General features: G+C 42.5%; 1 protein-coding gene and 1 long non-coding RNA gene across 3 annotated transcripts in view; both read left to right on the top strand.

The window, feature by feature from the left end:
• CDADC1 (cytidine and dCMP deaminase domain containing 1) overlaps positions 1-13,154 on the top strand; it is a 47,352-nt gene extending 34,198 nt beyond the window's left edge. Inside the window, exons 9-10 of one of the 2 annotated variants that reach the window (XM_047755968.1) lie at positions 4,366-4,426; positions 11,527-13,154. In XM_047755968.1, coding sequence (XP_047611924.1) covers positions 4,366-4,426; positions 11,527-11,624 — 159 coding nt within the window. In that variant the 3' untranslated portion in view covers positions 11,625-13,154. Of the gene's footprint in view, positions 1-4,365; positions 4,427-5,389; positions 5,420-11,526 lie in introns of those variants that run through there. The other variant, XM_047755969.1, reaches the window with a different exon arrangement.
• An 8,994-nt stretch (positions 13,155-22,148) lies between these two features.
• Positions 22,149-22,739, top strand: part of LOC125113342 (uncharacterized) — a 35,563-nt gene continuing 34,972 nt past the window's right edge. The window contains exon 1 of the long non-coding RNA XR_007131418.1: positions 22,149-22,495. This is a non-coding gene — a long non-coding RNA (uncharacterized LOC125113342). The remainder of the gene's footprint in view (positions 22,496-22,739) is intronic.

The raw sequence follows: 22,739 nt of genomic DNA, 5'->3' as shown, positions 1-22,739 counted from the left end.
TAGCTGCTGGCCTATACCACAGCCACAGCAATGCCAGATCTGAGACGCATACCTAACCTACACCACAGCTTGCAGCAACACTGGATCCTTAACCCACTGAGCAAGGCCAGGGATCAAACCTGCATCCTCATGAATACTAGTCGGGTTCTTAACCCACTAAGCCACAGTGGGAGCTCCCTTGAATACATTATTGAATATTTCCTCAAACAGGATATTATCCTCCATAACCACTGTACAACCACAAAACTCAGGAAATTATCATTGATATGTTATTACCATTTAATCCGTAGAGTTCAGTCAGGGTTTACCACTTGTCCCAATAAAGTTCTCTGTAGTAAAAGGGTCCTGTCCAAAACCATGTGACCTTTTTTTAAATTGGCTCCACCCACGGCATATAGAAATTCTTGGGCCAGCGGTTGATCCTGAGCCACAGCTCTGACCTGTACTGCAGCTGTGGCAACACTAGATCCTTTAACCCACTGTGTCGGGCCGGGGATTGAATCCACACCTCCTCAGCAACCCAAGCCGCCACAGTCAGATTCTTAGCCCACTACACCACAGCAGGAATGCCCAATTGCTTGTTTATAATAATTCTGGCGATTAATGTAGTACTTATAGTTTGAAGTGGGTACAAAAAGCATGTAATAGAACTATTTATAAATTTCAACTTTACATTCCTGTTTGAGCCTAACTTGCCTGCAACATATAAAGCACCCAAAGAATATTTACTAAACTATATATATATGTATTTAAATTTTTAAAAAATAATATAGTGTCTATTTTCCTAGTTTCTGTGTGTATATGAAGGATCATACATTTTTATCCTTTTCTTTTTTGTTATGTATTTTTACTTCTTATTTCCAGTTGTGTTACTTAAAGTTTATCATGATTTTAAAAAGAAAGAAAAGGGGGGAGTTCCTATTGTGGCTCAGTGGAAACGAATCTGACTAGTATCCGTGAGGACAAAGGTTTGATCCTTGGCGTCACTCAGTGGGTTAAGGATCCTGTGTTGCTGTGGCTGTGGCATAGGCCAGCAGCTGCAGCTCCAATTCAATCCCTAGCATTGGAGTCTCTGTATGTCATGGGTGCAGCCCTAAAAATACAAAAAAAAAAAGAAGAAGAAGAAAGTAAGAAAAGGGAACCACTGAAAGAAGCGACAGGCAGGACAGATGCCTCTTTTGTAAAATGAAACAGGAGTTCCCATCATGGCTCAGCGGTAATGAACCTGACTAGTATCCATGAGTACTCAGGTTCAATCCCTCGCCTCACTCAGTGGGTTAAGGATCTGGTGTTGCTGTGAGCTGCGGTGTAGCTTGCAGACTCATGATCCCTAGCCTGAGAATTGTTCTATGCCATGGATGCAGCCCTAAAAAGACCAAAAACAAATTTTTTTTTTGTCTTTTTGTCTTTTCTAGGGCTGCACCCATGGTATATGGAGATTCCCAGGCTAGGGGTCCAATCAGAGCTGTAGCTGCCGGCCTACACCAGAGCCACAGCAATGCCAGATCCTTAACCCACTGAGTGAGACCAGGGATCAAACCTGCAACCTCATGGTTCCTAGTCAGATTCGTTAACCACTGAACCACGATGGGAACTCCCCAAAAAGAATTTTTAAAACACAGAAAGAAACAAAAGCTTGTATCTGTCAAAAGGGAAATCACTAGTTCTCTTTTTTTTTTTCTGTTGCCTCATTCCTCCTGAAGCGTGAGAAGAAATAGGTTTCTCTAAATCTCTTCATAGAGAGTAAGTGACCTAGCTCTTTGGGACTGTGCTAGGTTAAGTGAATTCTGAGAAACCTCACCTACTGGTGGATTTTAGTGGCCTTTCCATTGTGAAGAGAATGAAGAGATCAGAAGAGTGTAAGATAGGGCAAGAGAAGCGGGAGGAGAAGATAGAAAGACAGAGGGAGCAAAGGCCCCTTGGGCAGAGATGGGGTTCAGGAACACCTCCTGGGCCAGGACCCACCCAGGATGCTCTTACTCAGGTACCCAGGGTTTCTATCTGCACTGCTTCCAGTAAAGATTAACTCTCCGCCCTCATCTGACCTGGCTTGCAGTATCATGTAAATGATTTAAACTACTTGGTTAGCTAAATGCCTAGTTTTATAAAATACCAGTAACTAATAAGAACTAGCATTTTTCTAAATTTCTGTTTTAATAGTGATTATATTTGCTCTTAGACTGTCAAAAGTAATATGAATGTTAATACTTTGACTTTTTTAACATTAAACCAACTGAAATTAATTCTGTTTGAAAAATTTTTTTTCTCTTTGAGGTGTTACCATATACCTTGAGGCTTATCTCTCAAGCTTAACCTCTTAAGGTTCTGTTCTGTGGGGTGGATGCAAACTAGGCTAGAGCTGGGCAAGTTTTTCCAAGAATGTATTTTACCAGTGTAAGCCTTTGTCCATTTATTGAGAGACTGTTTTTTTTCTATTTGATACCAATGGGTTTTTCTTTACAGTATTTTTAAAAAACAATATCAAAAATATATGCTCATTTTAGAGGATGTCAAAGAACAGATGTATAGAGGAAGATAAGAAAGAACAGATATTATTCTACAACTCACAGACACCACCATTAACATGTTGGTGTGCTTTTTGGGTCATTGAAAATTGTTCAGGAATAATTTTTAATAATTACACGATTATTGGAAGTTCCCTTGTGGTGTAGCAAGTTAAGGATCCAGTGTTGCTGTAACTGTGGTGCAGGCTGCAATGGGTTTAGTCCCTGGCCTGGGAACTTCCATGTGCCATGGGTACAGCCAAAAAATAAAAATAAACTTATGGAGTTCCCACTGTGGCTCAGCAGTAACAAACCCAACTAGTATTTATGAGGACGCAGGTTCAATCCCTGGCCTCACTCTGTGGGCTAAGGATCCTGCATTGCTGTGGCTGTGGCATAGGCCAGCAGCTACAGCTCCAATTTGACCCCTGGCCTGGGACCTTCCATATATCATGGGTACAGCCCTAAAAAGACAAATAAAATAAAGTAAAATAAAATAAATGTATAAAACCACTGGGGGTTTGGGATGGAAATGCTATAAAATTTGGTTGTGATGATCATTGTACAATTATAAATGTAATTGAGTAATAAAAAATGCTATAAAAATGAATAATTCTGAAAAAAATTATACAATATTGCAACCTGTAGATATAACTTATTTAACCATTCCCCTTTTGTTGGACACCTAGATTGCTTCTAAGTTTTCACAGTTAGAAATGATCTTTTTATGGTTATCCTTAAGTGTAAATTCAAGATTATTAGTTTTTACTTGGCTCAAATTAATAGATTTTAGTGTTTTGACATGTTTAGGATATGCCTTTTAAAATGTTTTTTCATATATATCTTCCCACTGCTTGTAAGTACCCTTTTTCCTGGTGTTAATCCTAACCATCCCATTTCTATAGGTGACTGACCTGTTCTAGATGTCTTCCCTTTCCAGTGACTTTTTTGTAGGTGATAAAATGTCCTGCATATCTCGTCGCCTCTTAAGGCCCATGATATTGATTAGTTTCTCTGATAAACTAATTGATGCTTCTGGACAAAGTTCCCAGAGACTGTACACTTCCTTGTGTCTTTCTGGAGATAGTGCCCTGGTGGGGTTTTTTCGGTTAGGTCATTAGTGATTCTGATGATGAATATTTCTAGGTAAATAAGAAAGGAAGGGGTGTGCTTTGAGACACTGATTATACCCAGTTTTTCTTATCTGCTGCTCCGGTCTTCCCTTGAATGTCTGAGAATCTGCAGGCTTCCATATTTCTTTCCAAATGGTTGAGATGGAAAACTCTAATCAGAGGAGATGTGATATGGTATGATGAATGCAATTCTATGATATAAATAATAGTACATATTATATGATATAACTATATTAAAAGGCAAGATAATCTTTGTCATCTTTTCATTCTTTCTATCTAGGCCCTCTCTAACTATTTTAAGATACTTTAGGACCTGGAGACAGAATTTGAAGTGGTGGAGATTCTATAGTATTGGGCATGGTCAGACCCAGGTTCTAATGCTATTGCTCTCTTTAGTCAGTGTGTAACCTTGGGCAAGTCACCACACTTCTCTGGTCTTCTCCTTCCTTACCTGTAAAACAAAGGTAAAAGAGGATTTTTACACTCTTTCCTTCTCTGAGAATATTGACTCCCAGAAGTTATATCATTCAAGGTCATTCAGGATCATTATTAAGGGCTTGGTCGGTATGCTCTTTTTTCTTACATTGTGTTAAGCTGTTTTGACATCTGAAAGTGCAGTGCTGAAATGCTATTTATTAAATCCTTCTTAAACATATGAGTAAATGTTTAAATGTATGTATGTTTACATAAACATACAAATAAATATAAATGTTCGTGTCCTTTTATAGTGGCAACGGAATCCGTCAGGATCTTCTGTTCCTGAAAAAAATGAGCCTGAAAGCAGAGAGAGTAAGTATTTAAGAGTCCTTTATTGAGATTAACTTTATTGCTAAGAAGAAAAGATACACAGTGAGTTACAATGATCAGGTGTTAGAAATTTCTGTGGTTGCAGATGGAGTAGATCCTTTTTGTAGGTTAGATTTTTTGCCATTCAGTTTATTCACATTGTGTATCTGCTGTATGCTAGGTGTAATGGAAAGTTCTGATTAACAACTAGTCCTTTGGACTCTGTAGCATAATGCAAATAATCACGCACAAATTGAATTTATAAATTAAATTTATATGAGACAGTAGACAAGAGTGTTCTTCTGTACCAAAATAAAAGCCTCTTGGACACTTAGGAAAGAAAAATACGTATAATTAGCACAGATGGCTCTAGGGCCAAATTATGAAGATAAATAGATTCTTTTTAGAGTAAAGTCACTTTTACTCAAATTGGTCAGAAAATGGAAATATTCTGGTTATTTGAATAACATAATTAACTAAGAGTGAGCACAGTTACCAGAAATAGTCTTCAAAGCTTTATTATGTGCATATTGACACAGATTTTTTTTTCTTTTTTTGCTATTTTATGACTGCTCCCGTGGCCTATGGAGGTTCCAAGGCTAGGGGTCCGCTGGCCTACACTACAACCACAGAAACTCAGGATCCGAGCTGCATCTGCAACCTACACCACAGCTCATGGCAACGCCAGATCCTTAACCCACTGAGCGAGGCCAGGGATCTAACCTGAAACCTCATGGTTCCTAGTTGGATTCGTTTCTGCTGCACCACAATGGGAACTCACCAGATGTTTTCAATATAATGTCATCTTTGGGAGATTTTGCAGATCCTCAGGCACATAATTTTGAACATTAATTATTGCCGTACAATGTTATTTTTAAATTTTAGCTTTGCTATCTTTCTGTTTGGATTCAAAGTAAATGGAAGTTTAGTATAGGTAAAATTTTCTTTCTTTTTTTGTCTTTGTAGGCTCATAGCTGCGGCATATGGAGCTAGGGGTTGAATCGGAGGTGTAGCTGCCGGCCACAGCCACGGCTACAGCCATAGCAATGCCAGATCCAGGCTGTGTCTGTGACCAACACAATAGCTCACAGCGACCCCAGATCCTTAACCCACTGAGCAAGGCTAGGGATTGAACCCATGTCCTCATGGATGCTAGTTGGGTTTGTTACTGTTGAGCCACAATGGGAGCTCCAAAATTTTATTGGTAATAACAATGACTTGATTTCGTTGAAAAATCAGGAAATATAAAAGTCTTTATGAAAATAATTTCTATGTGAATATCTTGATTTTCTGTATTCTGAGTTAGCTTTATTTTACTCAAGTAGTAAATTTTTTTTTTTTTTTTTTGCAATCTGGAAAAAAATGCATATCTACTCCTTCCTCCTTCCTTTTTAAAAATTTATCAGAAAAAAAAAAAGAGGAGTTCCTGCTGTGGCACAGCAGGTTAAATATGTGGTGTTTTCTCCGTAGTGGCTTGGGTTGCTGCTGAGGCACAGGTTCATTCCCCCGCCCACTGCAGTGGATTAAAGATCCAGTATTGCTGCAGCTGTAGCTCAGATTCCATCGCTGGCCTGGGAACTTCCATATGCCCCAGGTTCTGCAAAAAAGGAAAGAAAAAAATGTGGATCTGATTTAATAGTGTTTGAAAGGATAAGTTAATAATTCCCTGTGGTGAGGGAAAGAACGCAAAAAAACGCTAACCATAAAAAATTGAATATGTTAAAATTAAGAGCATCAGTTTGTCAAAAGATACCATTAAAAGAATACAAAGGAAGCCATGGAGGAGGATATATTTGCCACTTATAACCAATATAGGGCTAGTGGCCAGGATTTATTGTTCCTAGATCACTAAGGAAGAGGAAGACATCTCATGGATGGAAATACTGAGCTTGGGAGGAGGAGACATGATGGGGAGGGGGCAAAAAAAGGTTTTTGTTTTGCTGGCTATGTTTTATTTCTTGACCTAGGTGCTGGTTAAGTGTGTGTTTGCTTTGTGACTGTTCATTGGACTACAAATTTATGTTCTGTATCTATTTTAAGGAAGTGTTTTATATCAATAAATAATATCCATTTCTCTTCAATTTTATAGGAGATTTATTGAAGTATAATTCATGTCATAAATTTGTCCTTTTAATGTATAGAGTTCAGTGGGTTTTTGTTGATTCACCAAGTCATGCAGCCATCACCATAGCCTAATTTCAGAACATTTCCATCATCTAAAAAGAATCCTGCCCATTTGTAGTTATCCCCATTTTCCCCTACTTCCAGCCCCAGTAAGTCTTGAAGTTGGGTAATGTCCATTCTTCAACTTTTTTCTTTTCCTTCAATATTATGTTGGCTATTCTGGCCCTTTTGCTTCTCCATATAAACTTCAGAATCAATCTGTCAGTGCCCACAAAAACTTTGCTGGGATTGGATTGGGAATGCATTGAATCTATAGATTCAATGTTGGGAAAATTGAAATCTTGACATTATTGAGAGTTCCTTTCCACAACATGAAATATCTCTCCGTTTATTTATTTTTTCTTTAATTTTATTCATCGGAGTTTTGGAGTTTTCCTCTTATAGATCTTACACATATTTCGTTAGCCTTTATACCTAAAGTATTTCATCCTTTTGAATGCTAATGTTAATGATACTATGTTTGTAACTTCAAATTCCACTTGGTCATAGCTGGTATATAGGAAAGATATTGACTTTTGTAAAATTAACCTTGAATCCTGCAACCTTGATATGATCATTTATTAGTTCTAGAAGGTTTTTTTGGTTGATTCTTTTCATTTTCTACATAGATGATCATATCACCTGAGAACAAAGACAGTTTTATTTCCTCCTTCCATATTTGAATACCTTTTATTTCCTTTTCTTGTCTTATTGCATTAGCTAGAACTGCCAGTATTATGTTGAGAAGATGTGATAAGAAGGAACATCCTTGTACCTGTTATTAGTGGGAAAGCTTTGAATGCCTCATCATTAAGTATGATGTTAGCTGTAGGGTTTTTCTGGGGTGAGGGGGCACGTACCCACAACATATGGAAATTCCTGGGCCAGGTATTGAATCTGAGCTGCAGCTGTGACCAGCGCTGCAGCTGCAGCAACACCAGATTATTAACCCACTGTGCCAGGCCAGGGATTGAACCCATGCCTTAGCAGTGACCCAAGCTGCTGCAGTAACAACGCTGGATCCTTAATCCACTGCGCCACAACAGGAACTCCTATCTGTAGGTCTTTTGGTAGATATTCTTTATCAAGCTGAGAAAGTTTCCCTCTCTTCCCAGTTTGCTGAGAATTTTTATCATGAAGGGGGTTTGGATTTTGTCAGATTTTTTTTTTGCATCTATTGATGTGATTATGTGATTTTTCTTTTTTAACCTGTTGATGTAATGGATTACATTGATTTTTGAATTTTGAACCAGCCTTGCATAGCTGGGATAAATCCAACTTGCTCATGTTGTATAATTCTTTTTATACATTGTTGGATTCAATTTGCTAATATTTTGTTGAAGATTTTTGCAATTATGTTCATGAGAAATATTGGTCTGTAGTTTTCTTGTAATGTCTTTGGTTTTGGTATTAGGGTAATGCTGCCTTCATAGAGAATGAGTTAGGAAGTATTTCCTCTGTTTCTATCTTCTTTCTGAAAGAGACTGTAGAGAAATGGCGTCATTTCTTCCTTAAATGTTTGATAGGCTTCACCTATTAAACCACTTGGGCCTGGTGTCTTTTTTGGTGGGGGGAAGGTTATTAATTATTGATTCAATTTCTTTAATAGATGTTGACCTATTCTTATTGTCTATTTCTTTTTATGTGAGTTTTAGCAAATTGTGTCTTTCAAGGAATTGGTTCATTTCATCTAGGTTATCAAACTTTTAGGTATAGAGTTATTCACAGTATTCCTTCATCATCCTCTTAATGTCTATGGGTTCTGTATTGATAGCCCTCTTTTGTTTCTGATGTTAGTAATCTGTGTGTGCTCTCTCTCAAGTTGGCCTAGCTAGAGGTTTATCAATTTTATTGATCTTTACAAAGAACCTGCTTTTGGTTTCATTGATTTTCTCTATTTTTCTGTTTTGAGTTTCATTAATTTCTGTTCTAATTCTTATCATTTTTTTATTCTCCTTATTTTGGATTTAATTTATTCTTCTTTTCTATCTTCCTAGGGTAGAAACTTAGATTATTGATTTTAGATCTTTCTTCTTTTCTAATATGTGCATTCAATACTGTAAATTCCCCTTAAAATATAACTTGAGATTTCTTCCTTGACCCATGTGTTATTTAGAAGTGTGTTGTTTAACCTCTACATATTTTGGGATTTTCCACTTATCTTTCTGTTACTGATTTCTAGTTTAATTCCATTGTAATCTAAGAGTAGACACTGTATGATTTATATTCTTTTAAATTTATTAAGGTGTGTTTTATGGCCCAAAATGTGGCCTCTCTTGGTGAATGTTCTATGTGGGGTTGAGAAGAATATATATTCTGCTGTTGTTGGATGTAATCTATCGATGTCAGTTATATAGCAGTCGATTGATGGTGCTGTTGAGTCCAGCTATGCTGTTACTGATTTTCTCTCTGTGGACCTATCCATTTTTGATAGAGTGGTATTGAAGTCTTCAGCTGTGATAGTAGTTTCGTCTGTTTCTTTGCGATTCAGGTTTTTTCCTTACATGGTTTGATGCTGTTGTTAGGTAGATACACATTAAGAATTATCATGTCTTCTTGGAAAATTGACCCATTTATCATTATGTAATGCCTTCTTTGTTCTTGATATTAATTATCACTGAAATGAATATAGCTATTCCCGGAGTTCCCTGGTGGCTCAGTAGGTTAACGATCCAGTGTTGTCACTGCTGTGGCACGGGATCAATCCTGGGCCCTGGAACTTCCACATGCTATGTATAACAGTAAAATAATATATATATATATTAGAGAGAGAGAGCTGCCTCTTCTTTCTTTCTTTTTAAAGCTTTTAAGTCTCATTTGGGGGTTTTTGGTTTTTTTGGCTCAAACCCAATAGCAGTCATGGAAATGAAAATTAAAATCACATGCAGCACTGTTTTACAACCACATTGCTGCACCCATTAGAGTTGCAGAATTAAAGTTTGCCAAGACCAAGTGCTAGTGAGGATGTGGGTGGTTAGGAATTTTTATATATTGCTGGTTGGATTGAAAATGTGTATAACTACTTTGGAAACAATTTAATGTTATCCTTGTAAAGCTGAACATGCCTATACTCCATGACCCAGCCATTTGACTTCTAAGCATACGCCCTAAAAAACCTCTTGCATGATATAGAGGACACAGAGACAGATAATTCCTTGCAACATTGTTCTTAAAAGCAAAAATCAGAAATAACACAAAAAATTATCTCTGGAGATTGAATAAAAACATTCCAGGGTATTCCCACCACAGAATATTATATAGCAGTGAAAGTATAATGAACTACATCTACATTGTTAAGCATGGGTGGAGCTTAGAAATATGGTGTTGAATGAAAAATCAAGTTTCGAAAGACTAAATATATTATGATGCAATGTCAATATAAAGTTCGACAAGAAAACAAATAGTATATATATATATTTTTTTTTTTTTGGTCTTTTTGCTATTTCTTGGGCCGCTCCCGCAGCATATGGAGGTTCCCAGGCTAGGGGTCGAATCCGAGCTGTAGCCACCGGCCTACGCCAGAGCCACAGCAACGCGGGATCCGAGCCGCGTCTGCAACCTACACCACAGCTCACGGCAACGCCGGATCGTTAACCCACTGAGCAAGGGCAGGGACCGAACGTGCAACCTCATGGTTCCTAGTCAGATTCGTTAACTACTGCACCACGATGGGAACTCCAAATAGTATATTGTTTAGTACACGTGGCAAAATTATTTTTAAGAAGTAATGGGATGAGGCATTCTCTTGTGGTGCAGTAGGTTAAGGATCCAGCATTGTCACTGCAGTGGCTCGGGTCACTGGTGCGGTGTGGGTTCAATCCCTGGCCTGGAAACTTTCATATGCTGTGGGTGTGGCCAAAGGAAAAAAAGAGGTAATGGGGTGATAAACATAGGATTCAGGATAGTGGTTACCTCTGAATGAGGGTGAAAGAGGGACAGGATAAAACTGGGGAGCACATGGGAGGTGGTAATATTCTAGTTTGGGGATTGAGTAGTAGGTTTTTGAGTGTTAATTTATGACCTGGCTTTAGAATTCCCATCTCTGTGACACATACTCTTATTTTTTTTTAATGTTTCCATTATTATATAACAAGAGAGAGAGAAAGGCTTTCCAGATCTACCTCCAGAAGCAAGCCCGCACCCTGATCCAGGTGTCCTTAAGACTAGGAACACCGTGCAGAACAGAGCACGCAGGCTTGGAAGGCAGGCAGATCCCTGGAAGGACGGAAGTGGGGATGGGGCAAGAGGAAACTTTTGGGGGTGATGGATATATTCATCATATTGACTGTGGTGATGGTTCCTCAGATCTGTACTTATGTTGAAACCCATCAATTCGTGCACCTTAAACACGCAGAATTTATGCACTTGTAAAGCCATGGAACTTAAACAATGGGAAGAGGTTTAAGCCAGGCCCTTCTCCCACCTGACCAAGGGGATAAGTCTGTTTTCCTCCAGTCTAAATAATAATGGTAATAATACCCCCCCCCCCAATTTATCATTTGTTGGCTAGACACGGAATGAATCCAGTTTTGTTTGTTTGGGTTTTTTTTGCTTTTTAGGCCTGCACCTGCAGCATAGGGAAGTTCCCAGGCTAGGGGTCAAATTGGAGCTACAGCTGCCAGCCTACACCACATCCACAGCAACACTGGATCCCTGTCCCACTGAACGAGGCCAGGGATTGAACCCAAATCCTCGTGGTTACTAGTCGGATTCATTTCTGCTGCACCATTACAGGAACTCTGAATCCAGTTTTTAAAAGGTCAGATATTATATTCCTGAGTGAATTAACTAGAATCTTTTCAACAGTTGAGAATTTTAAGATAAAACGAATACCTTTTTAACTTAAGCATTATTTTATTCTTACGACCTCTATGACTTTAACAAGTGCTCATTTATTTGAAGTGACGTTTTCCTGACATTAAATTATTCTTGAACGCCAGATGGTGTGTTGGGACTCATACCCTTGGATGAAGAACAGCACCAAAACAAGAAGCTCCGTCTTGCAAACCACTCAGAAGTCCTGTCTAAGCTGGAGTGAAGGCCTCGAGAGTTTTTATTGCACTTTTAAAATCCAGCCCTGTTAACTCAGAAAATAAGAATGGATTTTGTGAATAACTGAAAAAAAATTTTTAAGGAAGCTAATTTATTACTAGCATATGAATGATATTAATGAGAATGTTTTTATTTTAGATTTATTTGTGTGTTTTCCGAATGTAGTGGTGTGTTCTTTTATTACATGTAATGGGGTGTCAGCAATTTAATGAGACCAGTTTATTTGGCAACAGGGATTGATCTCTCCTTGTCTTAGCTTTCTGTTAGCCAGCCAGAATGGGGCTGGTTTACTCAAGGTCACATCTTGGCAGAGAATTACATACATTTTCAGAAATATTAATTCCTTTGGATTATGAAGGTGATGCCTAGTAAGCTCCTCCAGAGAAATAAACGTGACCGTTTTAAAGTCAGTGTGTAGCTCACCAGATTTCACATTTATACCCAAATTTTCTAATAATCAGAATTTATTTAATTAGAATTGAGCCATAAAAATGAAGTCGGTGGGTCTGATCACCATTATAAAAAGTGTACTCCTAACAAGATTATTAGTTTTTCTCTCAATCTTTCTGTGTATAGAAATCACAGTCATTTGCTGGCCCAGGGTGTTATATCACTGATTTGGGGTAGCAATAAGAAGAGATTATTATTCTGAGATACTATTTGCCATCACCAGCTCTTGCAGTCACTAACAGTGAACCTGGAATTTGGTTGTGAGGTTAACGGAGAAGAAATATTTTGGTCTTGAATATTGGAACAAGTCTTTTTCAAGTTCCACTCAGAAATTCTGCCCATTATTCCCTCCATATCGTTAACATAGCGTGTCTCATAGCTTTGAATGGAAGGCCTTTTAAAAGCATCTGCAAACTTTTAGAATACCAAAAGTCTTGAAAGTAAACATTATGGTCAGTTCACTTATATCCCAAATTTCTCTTCGTGAATCCTCTCGTTTTTGTTTGCTGCGAAACTTTCAGAAAATTAGTCCAAAGATGAAGCTGCATATTTCATACTTTCCTGGAGTTGGGGAGGGAGTTGTGTGGCCTGTGGCCCACGGGCCTAGAGTGCGGTCCTGAGGAATGACTGCCCTTGTTTCGTGCAGCTGTCCAGGCTCATGCAGCTGCCCAGGCTCGCCTCTGCCATTGCCCCCTTTCTTTCCATGCCATCACTCGGCCTTCAGAGGCCTCCTACCAGTTTCTCAGAATTGTACCCAGGACAATGAATGTGTTGACCAATGCCCTGCTGGGACAGCAGCCTAATTCCCCAGGAGGTCAGTCCACACGGCAGTTGGGATGGAGAGCATGGAATAGAGAGGGAGGGGAGGAAAGAGGCCTTTAGAGATGACAGGCTAATTTGAAAACCAGTAGGTACGCTATTCTTTAACATTTATCAGTATGAAAATACTGCGATTTGCTCACATTGTGCTCAAGTTCATCTTAGATGTGTTTAACTGATATGTCGACGACATCAAATATTTTGTAAATCAATCAGCAAATGTCTTATAAAGCCCCAATATCTAGTATATTGCCCGTTTTGTGGATTTATGTGTTGGACATTGAAGAGAGAGTATCAGAAGGGAAAAATATACAACTGGGAAGAGCTATGATTAGGAAATGGAAAATTGGTATTTCTACGGCACTATTAAAATGGTCATGATAATGCCATATTTTCTTCTGTGTATCTGGTCAGATTTCAACATTTATTGAGAAGTTGCTGTGTAGTACCAGAAGGAAAACTCTATGAGTGCAGGGAAATACGTGTATGTGTATATACGTGAATGGCTGAATCTCTCGTGCCTGCAACAGTGTCTGGCATAACAGGCATTCAGTACATATTTGTTGATTGGTTGAATGACTGCTGGACGCTGGCTAGACCCTGGAGAGGAGATGTGCAAGAAATGCCCTCTGACCTCAAGAAACTCACAGTCTGGTGGAAGATACAAGCAAGGGAATGAATCTCAGAGTGTTGTCCCTGGACTGGCAGCATTAGCGTAACCTGGAAACTTGATGGAAATGCCAAGTTCTAAGGCCCACCCAGACCTATTGAATCAGCAGCTCCGGGGGTGCAGCCCAGCGTTCCCTCCCTTGATTCTGATGACCTTCGAGATTGCGAAGCACCCTGTGGATGTAACTGTAGGAACAGTGGTGGCACAAAAGAGAACAAGCATGCACTCTGGTGAGCCATGGAGAAAGGGCCTCGCGGACATGGAGGTCCTGAAGGGGCTTCAGTGGGGATGAGAGGAACTTCTGAGAGGAGGCAAGGGAGATAGATGGTCACACGGGGGAGTAGGAAAGGGAAGTGACTGGGGACTCGCGCAGAGATTGCTGAGCTGTACTGAGAGCCCCCTGGGATAGCAGTATGGACTGAGAGCTGGTGCTTTCCCATCAAGAGGCTTCATCTTTGGCCTGAGAAATCAGAATTTGCACTCAAAAATACATCATCCTTAATTTCAAAGATTGAGAGGATAATAGTAAAGTCATAATTTGAAAAGCACAGCTCTGCATTTGTTTACTGCCAAGCGACAGTAGAATTTGGTGACTGGAGGTGGGCTGAGCCTGGCTCGCCTCACAGCTGTCAGAGTGCATCCAGGTTTACATGTATGTGTTGTTTCGTTGTATCACTGCCAAAGCCTTTTATTTGGCTTTTCTATGGATTTCTCTTCCTCGGTTACTTATTGAGTTTGAAAATATACTATCACTCATAAATCAAAATCTTCCTCGTTTTGCATGAACCCTTCACTTTAAGATCTGCCACAACAATCTGCCTTTTTTTTTTTTTTGAGCGGGAATTGTTTCCACAGCATACAGAAGTTCCCTGGCCATAGATCAAACCCGAGCCACAGCAGCAATCCGAGAGGGATTCTTAACCTGCTGCATCACAAGGGAACTCCTCAACCATCTGCTTTTGACCCACTTTAGTGCAAGTGGCATTTTAAGCACCAAGTTTTTAAAGTTCTGGTATTGCCAATAGTGGCCACTTGGCATTTAGCTATTGCTTTTTAGGATTAAGCACAGTTTAAAACCTTCATTTCATGTTAATATTCTTGGAGTCTTTGTATTTTTTTTACTATCATTTAAAATTATAAAATATTTCTGACATATAAGTTAAAAGCCCCATTAATCAGTGCCACTTAAAAATGAGGCCCATCTAAAATGGAACACCTTGGGCATAGTTTTATTTAGAAGCTTGTCCATAAAAAATGTATTTATTGTATTCAATGAACTGCATTTAAATAGATTCAGGTTTCAAAGGAACTTAGATCTCTTCTGTTTAGACTACTCCTTTTTAAATCTGGAAACAGGAGTGTCCAGAAGGTGAATGATTTCTTAAAGGCTAGTTCAGAATGTCAGAAGGGCCTAAATCATCATCCAGTGTCAAGGTTTTTTTTGTTTTGTGTTTTTCTTCCATTTTCAGGTTTGTTTTGGGTTTTTTTTTTTTTTTTTTTTGCTTTTGTGTGTGTGTGTGTGTGTGTGTGTGTGTGTGTGTCCACACCCATGGCATGTGGAAGTTCCTGGGCCAGGGATTGAACCTGCGCTACAGCAGTGATCTGAGCTGCTACAGTGACAATGCCAGATCCTTAACCCACTGCACCACAAGGGAGCTCCTCAGTTTGTTTTTAATGTAAGTGCACATTTATCCTGTGCATGTTCACATGTTGGCTGATTTTAACATGTGCATTATAGTAATAAATTGAAGGACTTCCACTATTGTAAATTAAATCATTTTTTTACTAAAATTATATGTACACATTTCAAATGAATGAACAACTTTATAAACCTTACTTTGAAACAGTAAGTCCCACCCTGTCCTTTGTATCACCCCTCCCCAGAGGCCACCAGGCTCAACTATTTTAGCTGTTTTATTTTTTCCTTTTTTGGCCACTCCCATGGCATATAGAAGTTCCTGGGCCAGGGATCAAATCCGAGCTGCAGCTATGGTGTACACCACAGCTGCGGCCATGAAGGATCCTTAACCAATTGCACAGGGCTGGAAGTTGAACTGGCAATGCCACAGAGACAAGCCAGATTATTAACACTGTGCCACAGTGGGAACTCATTAGCTGATTATTTTGTATTTATCTGCAGATCTCAAAATCACTTGCCTGTATTGTTCCTTAGTAGTATTTCAGTTTTAGGTATTTTCTTTTGACTTTCCATTATGGAAGAGCTTTCCTTCACCTCACTTTCCTCTCTACATACTTCCAACTTTCTATCCTCCCAATATTCTTTTATTAGATTGGTTGCATTACCAGTCATTGTTTGGTATTATGACCATGTAAATGCTATTCACAGCTTTGTCATGTTGTGTACTGCAATTACTTCTTTCCTTATAAAACTTATTTTCCTGAATTTAAAATTTGTCTTTTTTGGAGGGGTGTTGGCTTTCTATGTTTTACTGGTAACCTATAGCCAAACTCATCGCGGTTGTTTAACCTCTCAGTATGTCCAAGCACACTTAGGTGTCCTAAAAAGCTCTTGTCAAGGAGCTCCCTCTCAGAGCCTCTGACCACCTCCAGCCTGGGTAACCAGACCCTCTGCACTGCTGTCTTCCTGGGCTCCCCCTCCACAGCTCCCCGGGGGGGGGGAGGGGCAGAGGGGCATCCTTCACTTTCTCCTTGAATTGGAACCCCTGTTTCCTGGAATCCAATCTTTTTCTCAGTTTGGTGGACATATCTTTCAGAAGATCCCTGAGAAAGAATACATGGCAGCAGGATGACTGTCAGACAAGACTACTGTTGGGGAGTAATTTGGATACTTTTGAGTGTCTGCAAATGTCTTTATACTACCTTTAATTGAAGTGATAGTTTCGTTGGGTATAGAATTCTAGATTGGGAATAACGTCCTCTCAGAATTTTGAAGGCATTGTTTGATGGTCCTAGTTACACTACTAGAATGAGTTTCAAGGTTGTCAATCAGACAAGAGTCAAAAGGGTTACTCAGCAACAGATATTTGAGAACAATGTAGAACAGAACACAGCCTCATGCACTGAAGCAGCCTCCCGAGACCTCATGTTCAAAGGCACTGCTTCCAAAATGTCCCCATTGGGTCTTCTGTTCTCTTTGTCCTATAAGTCTGTATTTTAAACAAAACAAAAACTCTTTAATTTTATGATTTTAGGGGAGGAAACAGAGGTGAGTTAATATGTTCATTCACTTCTCCATTTTTGGAGTCTCTATAATGTTTTGACTTTAAGCATGAAATTCCATTCCTGCAGTCATTTTAAACATTTTTATTAATATATTCAGTATAAATAGCCACCCTTTAATATCATTATGCATCTTTTCCTTGGGGGAAGGCCCCAAAGATATTGTGTCAAAGGAGTGTATGTTCTTCTCTTAAGGACTATTTTTAAGACTTGATGGAGATGAGGAATACATGAAAAACTCCTATATATCCTGGCTCCTCCCTTTCCTCTTTGGACAGTCCTTTGGAGAAATCTGAGAGGCTGTCTTCCGAGCTTGAAGTCCTCAGAATGTCCACCAAATAAAACTTTCAGGTTGTGCATTTTTTCAGTTGATGTGACCTTGGTGGTCCTCAAGGTCATGGGAGAGGATGAGATCCCTGGAGAGAGAGAAGCAAAACAAGATCAAAGAGGGCACATGGGAGGGCTCTGAGAGAAAAGGAGGGAAGTGAGAAACTCAAGAAATGTCATGAAAGCCAAGGACAGGGTTTCAGTGGTTTGTAGACTAAGTGAAAGATGAGGATGTTCCTAAGGCTTTCAAGTAATGAAGGGAAAGGAAAACATGGGTGAAGGGAAGTCTTTGTTTGCTGAAGTGGGCGAACTGTATCACTTAGCAACTGCTACGAAACAAATCCCCCCAAACTCAAGAAGTTAAATAAAACCGGTTATTCGTTCTGTCAAGTGTGGTTTGGCGGGGTGTGTGGGGGGTCACTTAATCTAGGCTGAGCTGGCTGAAGTGGTTCTGCTCCTTGTGCTTGGTGATGGCAGAAATGCGAAAGAGCAAGTAGGAACACACAAGGCTTCCTGAGGCCTCATGTGCACACAGGAACACTCAGAAATACTTGTTCATGAGTTGTGGGATGTTCAAAGAATGACCACAGAGAATTACTGCTATTTACCATCTTGGTCAGCAAAGTTGGTCAGACCTTAGGCTGTGCTGTACCTGAGCCCCACCACTCAAGATCTTAACTTTCTTGAGATGTGATAGCATCATGCACCCAGAGAATCTTTGAGTCTTCTGCTTTTTTCTTGCTTTTTTCCACACCCTGGGACTGGGCACATCATTCTGCACCAGGTGCTTCAAGCTGTTCAAACCTTTTCCACCCACTCTCCCTCATCAGAAGAGCCAGTTCTGTTTCCATGTGCTCCATAGGCGAGCAGCCTCCTAACTCCACATTGTGCCCTTGGGAAACATCTTTTGTTTACTGATATGGCAGACAGCATTTTTCATTCACAGTCACAACCACTGTTTGCAGCCCCATGTCTCTTTAAGTTCCAGCTGTGTGTGCTCATCCACCTGACCCCTCCCCCAGGGGCAGTTTTGCACTGAGGGAGATTACAGGCCCCGTGGAGGAAGGGCTGGCATGGGGAGAGACTAGTGGCCAGGGCTCTAGACAGGAAGGTACTACAAGAATCCAGCAAAAGGCTATACGGCCAGACTCAGTGCATCAGGGTCACCAGGAACCCTTGTGTGAGCACCTGTGCTTCTATGTGCAGAGGTGTTTTATTTCTGGAACTGGGTGTAGGATTTTACATTTATCCTTATTAAATCTAGCCATGGTTAGATTTGGCCCAGTGTTGTAGCTTGTCACACTCCTTGCTAATTTTACTATACCCACTAATCAGGCATCCCTCCCAGCCATTTGATCAGTGTGTTAACTTTTTTTTTTTTTCCTTAAGGGTTGCACCTGCAGCATATGGAAGTTCCCAGGCCAGGAGGTTGAATTGGAGCTGCAGCTGCTGGCCTACACCACAGCCACAGCAACGCCAGATCTGAGCCGTGTCGGTGACCTACACTGTAGCTCGAAAAAACACCAGATCCTTAATCCACTGAATGAGGCCAGAACTCAAACGTGCATCCTCATGGATACTAGTCAGGTTCATTTCTGCTGAGGCTCAACGAGAACTCCTGATCAGTGTGGTACTTCTATCCCACCCACGTTGTCATGGATAACATTGAAGAGAAACAGCCTGGCAGGAAGAATACTGAAAAGACTTATTTCTTGTAGCCACCAGGTGGCTGCACAGTCAAGCAATGATGCAGGTACAGCTTTTTTTTATAGCAGTTTTTTTTTGTTTTTTGTTTTTTTCTCTTTTTTTTTTTTTTTGCCATTTCTTGGGCCGCTCCCGCGGCATATGGAGGTTCCCAGGCTAGGGGTCGAATCAGAGCTGTAGCCGCCGGCCTACACCAGAGCCACAGCAACGCAGGATCCGAGCCAAGTCTGCAGCCTACACCCCAGCTCACGGCAACGCCGGATAGTTAACCCACTGAGCAAGGGCAGGAATCGAACCCGCAACCTCATGGTTCCTAGTCGGATTCGTTAATCACTGCACCACGAGGGGAACTCCCAGGTACAGCTTTTAAGTGAAACTAGATTTGAACACTGTTGGATCTATGGGACTTGGAATTGGGGAGTGAGGGGAGCGTGGAGCGGGTGTTGGGGGGGATGAGAAACTGCATGTGGTTGTAGCATCAGCAGGCAAGGAGTAGGAGGTTGGCAGCAGAGAGTGGAACCAAGAGGGGCCTTGGGAACCATTTTGAGGTGCAGTGAGGAGCCATAGAAGGCTTTAAGCCGAGGAATGACATGATCCTACCTGTACCTTTACACAATCCCTCCAGTCTGGATGTGGAGAACCAGTCAGTGGAGTAAGAGGGGGAATGGGATTGCTGGGGTTGGTTTAAAATGAGAAAAAAATGAGGGTGTGAGCAAAGGTGACATTTATTAGGGTTGAGACGAGGGGGACAAAAGAATGTTACTGAATTAAACAGAATTGCAGGGAGTTGGCAGGATCTGCAGAGCAGTGGTGCTCAGGACAGCGATAGGGGAAACTTGAGTGCAATTGATTCTTAAAGAATGAATTACTTGGAGTTCCCACTTTGGCAAAGTGGGTTAAGAATCCAGCTGCAGCACTTGGGTTGCTGTAGAGGCGCAGTTTCGATCATTAATGATCTTGAGTTGGCACAGCTATGGTGTAGGCTGCAGCTGCAGCTTGGATTTGATCCTTGGCCTTGAAACTTCCAGATGTTCCCACTGAGGCAAAAAAAAAAAAAAAAGTATTACTTGTTCTTTCAAAAGTATCGATTGGGGAGTTCCCGTCGTGGCGCAGTGGTTAACGAATCCGACTAGGAACCATGAGGTTGCGGGTTCGATTCCTGCCCTTGCTCAGTGGGTTAACTATCCGGCGTTGCCGTGAGCTGTGGTGTAGGTTGCAGACGCGGCTGGGATCCCGCGTTGCTGTGGCTCTGGCGTAGGTCGGTGGCTACAGCTCCGATTAGACGCCTAGCCTGGGAACCTCCATATGCCGCTGGAGCGGCCCAAGAAATAGCAACAACAACAACAATAACAACAACAAAAGGCAAAAAAAAAAAAAGTATCGATTGGGCAGAGTTCCCAGCGTGGCTCAGTGGAAACGAATCTGCCTAGCATCTATGAGGATGCAGGTTCAATCCCTGGCCTCACTCAGCGTTGCTGTGAGCTGTAGGTCACAGACTAGGCTCAGATCTGCCCTTGCTGTGGCTGTGAAGTAGGCCAGCGGCTACAGATCTGATTAGACCCCTGGCCTGGGAACCTCCATATGCCATTGGTGCGGCCTTAAAAAGACAAAAACACAAAAATCGATTGGGCATTTGCTCTGTTCCAGACCCTGGGGGTATGTTTGTGAGGAACAGACACTGGCCTGCCCTTGAAGGGGGCAGCAATCTAGTGAGGAAGGCAGGCTGAACTGTGTGCTGGGCCTCCAGTGTGAAGTCCAGGAAGCCAGGAGGGGGTGTTTAAACTGAGGGGTGAAGGATGAGAACCAGAGGCAGAAAAAAAAAAAGCATGCTGGTTAGATAGATCCGGGCAGAAGGAGTAACATGGAGGGAAGGCCCTGGGCAGGATCTGTAAGCAGCCAGCTATGTTGGGACCCCTGCGGGAAGAGGGGGCTGGAGGTGGGGAGCCGGATCCTGCACAGTGGTGCTGTAAGTGCTTTGGGTTTGAGTGTCAAGGGAAGTCTTTGGAGGGCTTGGAGCAGGGGAGAACAAGTGTTCAAGGATCCAAGGGTCGGTTCACCTTGGCCGTGTGAGGAGAGGTGTGTCGGGTGGGGCAGAAGGGCTAGCAGGAAAGCACGGGTGAGGGGTGGTTGGCCGTAGCCAGGTCAAGGTGCAGGGGGCCATGCAACGAAGCACTCAGATCCCAGATCCCACACAGGGAGGTACAAGTGCTAAGGGATTGGCTGTGCCTGGGCGGGGAAAAGCCTCATACACCGCTAGGATGCCATCTGTGATTGGGATGTGGACGGCTTGGCCAGTCTGTGCAGGGGCAGGAGACTGCACTCTGCTCTGGGCTCTGTGCGTCTGCAGCTAGGGAGCATGTGGACCAGCAGGGCTTACTTCTAACCCAATGACGGAGGGGACAGAGGAGGAATGGGGTGGTTTCCTCCTGAAGCCCCCTCCCCCCCGCCCCGGAGGTATGGGGAAAGTCTCCGAGGAGGAGATTGTTATGGATGAGGTAAAAAACACACAAAGGAACACAGGAAAGCATGGGTGGGGCCCAAGGCTGAAATCACAATGAGGAAGGGATGGCTTCCTCCTCACTCAGACTTTGTTCCTAAATCTCAGTGCTTCATTGCATGCCCCCCTCCACACACCTTGACCTGTCTGCGGCCAACCACCTCCCACCGGGCGCTTTTTGACCCCCAGATCAGTGCCTCTGCCCATCCCTGCTAGAGCTCCAAATTCATTTGTCCAGCAGCTGTCCGGATGTCTCCATGTGTGTGTCTCAGGCACTGGCCACTCAACTGGTGCAGAGCCGAACTCAGCATCTCTCCTGCAACTAGATCCCTCCTCCCAAGCGCCATATGAGCACATCCCCACAGCCACAGGCCCTGACATAAAGGAGGGTCACGTGTTCTAAAACAAGGTCCCAGGACAAAAAGCCTGTGGAACTGACTTAAAAAAACATCTTAGGGGAGTACCCGGCGTGGTTCAGCGGTTAACCAATCCAGCTAGTATCCACGAAGAAGCAAGTTCGATCCCTGGCCTCGCTCAGTGGGGTAAGGATGGGCGTTGCCATGAGCTGTGGTGTGGGTCGCAGAGGCACCTCGGATCCCGCGTTGCTGTGCCTCTGGTGTAAGCCTGGGACTACAACCCTGATTGGCCCCTTAGCCTGGGAACCTCCATATGCCGGGGGTGCGGCCCTAGAAAGACAAAAAACCAAAAAAACGCTTTAGGGAGTGAAGTAGAATAACGTGCAGAAAAGTAAAGCGGGCGGGGGGGGGGAGAGAACCTGACATAAGACAGTCATGTGACTTAAACGGGGGGGTGGGGCTTGTGGGTTTTAAGCCAGATCTCGTGACGTAAAGCGGGTGCGACAGGGCGCAGACTCAAAGCCGGGCCAGGTGCCCTAAAGCCGTGGTACCTGCCGTCAAACCAGAGCACCCGACCTCAAGCAGCGGGATGTGACGTAAGGCCGCGACCACGAGTGAGGGTCGAGCGGCCCCGGCACCGGGCCTGGAACTGAGCCCAGGGCCCCACGGAGCCCAGACTTGCGGCGCGGCGTATTTCCTCCGTCGCAGAGCTGACTTGAAGCTTGAGGGGAGGGCGGGGGGGCCCCCGGACGCCGTACACGGTCGCATGGCCTGAACCCTCGGGACCGACTCCGCCGGCCAGGGCCCCCGTCTGCCCACGGGCCAGGAACCAGGTAAGAGCAGGCGGACCGTGCAGCGGGTCCCCGGGCTGCAGCGCGAGACCACCTTTTGAGGCGCACGGGTTTGCTCTTGAGCTGCTGCTGTTGTTCAGGAAAAGCTGCGAGCAGTGACTTGGTCCAGGGGAACTTTGGTTCCTCCTCTCACCCCCGCTGTCCGCCCGGCTCAGCCTGCCGGAGGTGGGAAGGGGGCTGACCTCCGGGAATCGGGGCAGCGGCCGTGCCGAGTCTCTTTTGGATT

The sequence above is a fragment of the Phacochoerus africanus genome, chromosome 13 (genome assembly GCF_016906955.1).
Source record: "Phacochoerus africanus isolate WHEZ1 chromosome 13, ROS_Pafr_v1, whole genome shotgun sequence".
NCBI lineage: Eukaryota > Metazoa > Chordata > Mammalia > Artiodactyla > Suidae > Phacochoerus > Phacochoerus africanus.
The sequence above is the reverse complement of the archived record's forward strand: the minus strand, read 5'-3'. Positions and strand labels throughout refer to the sequence as shown.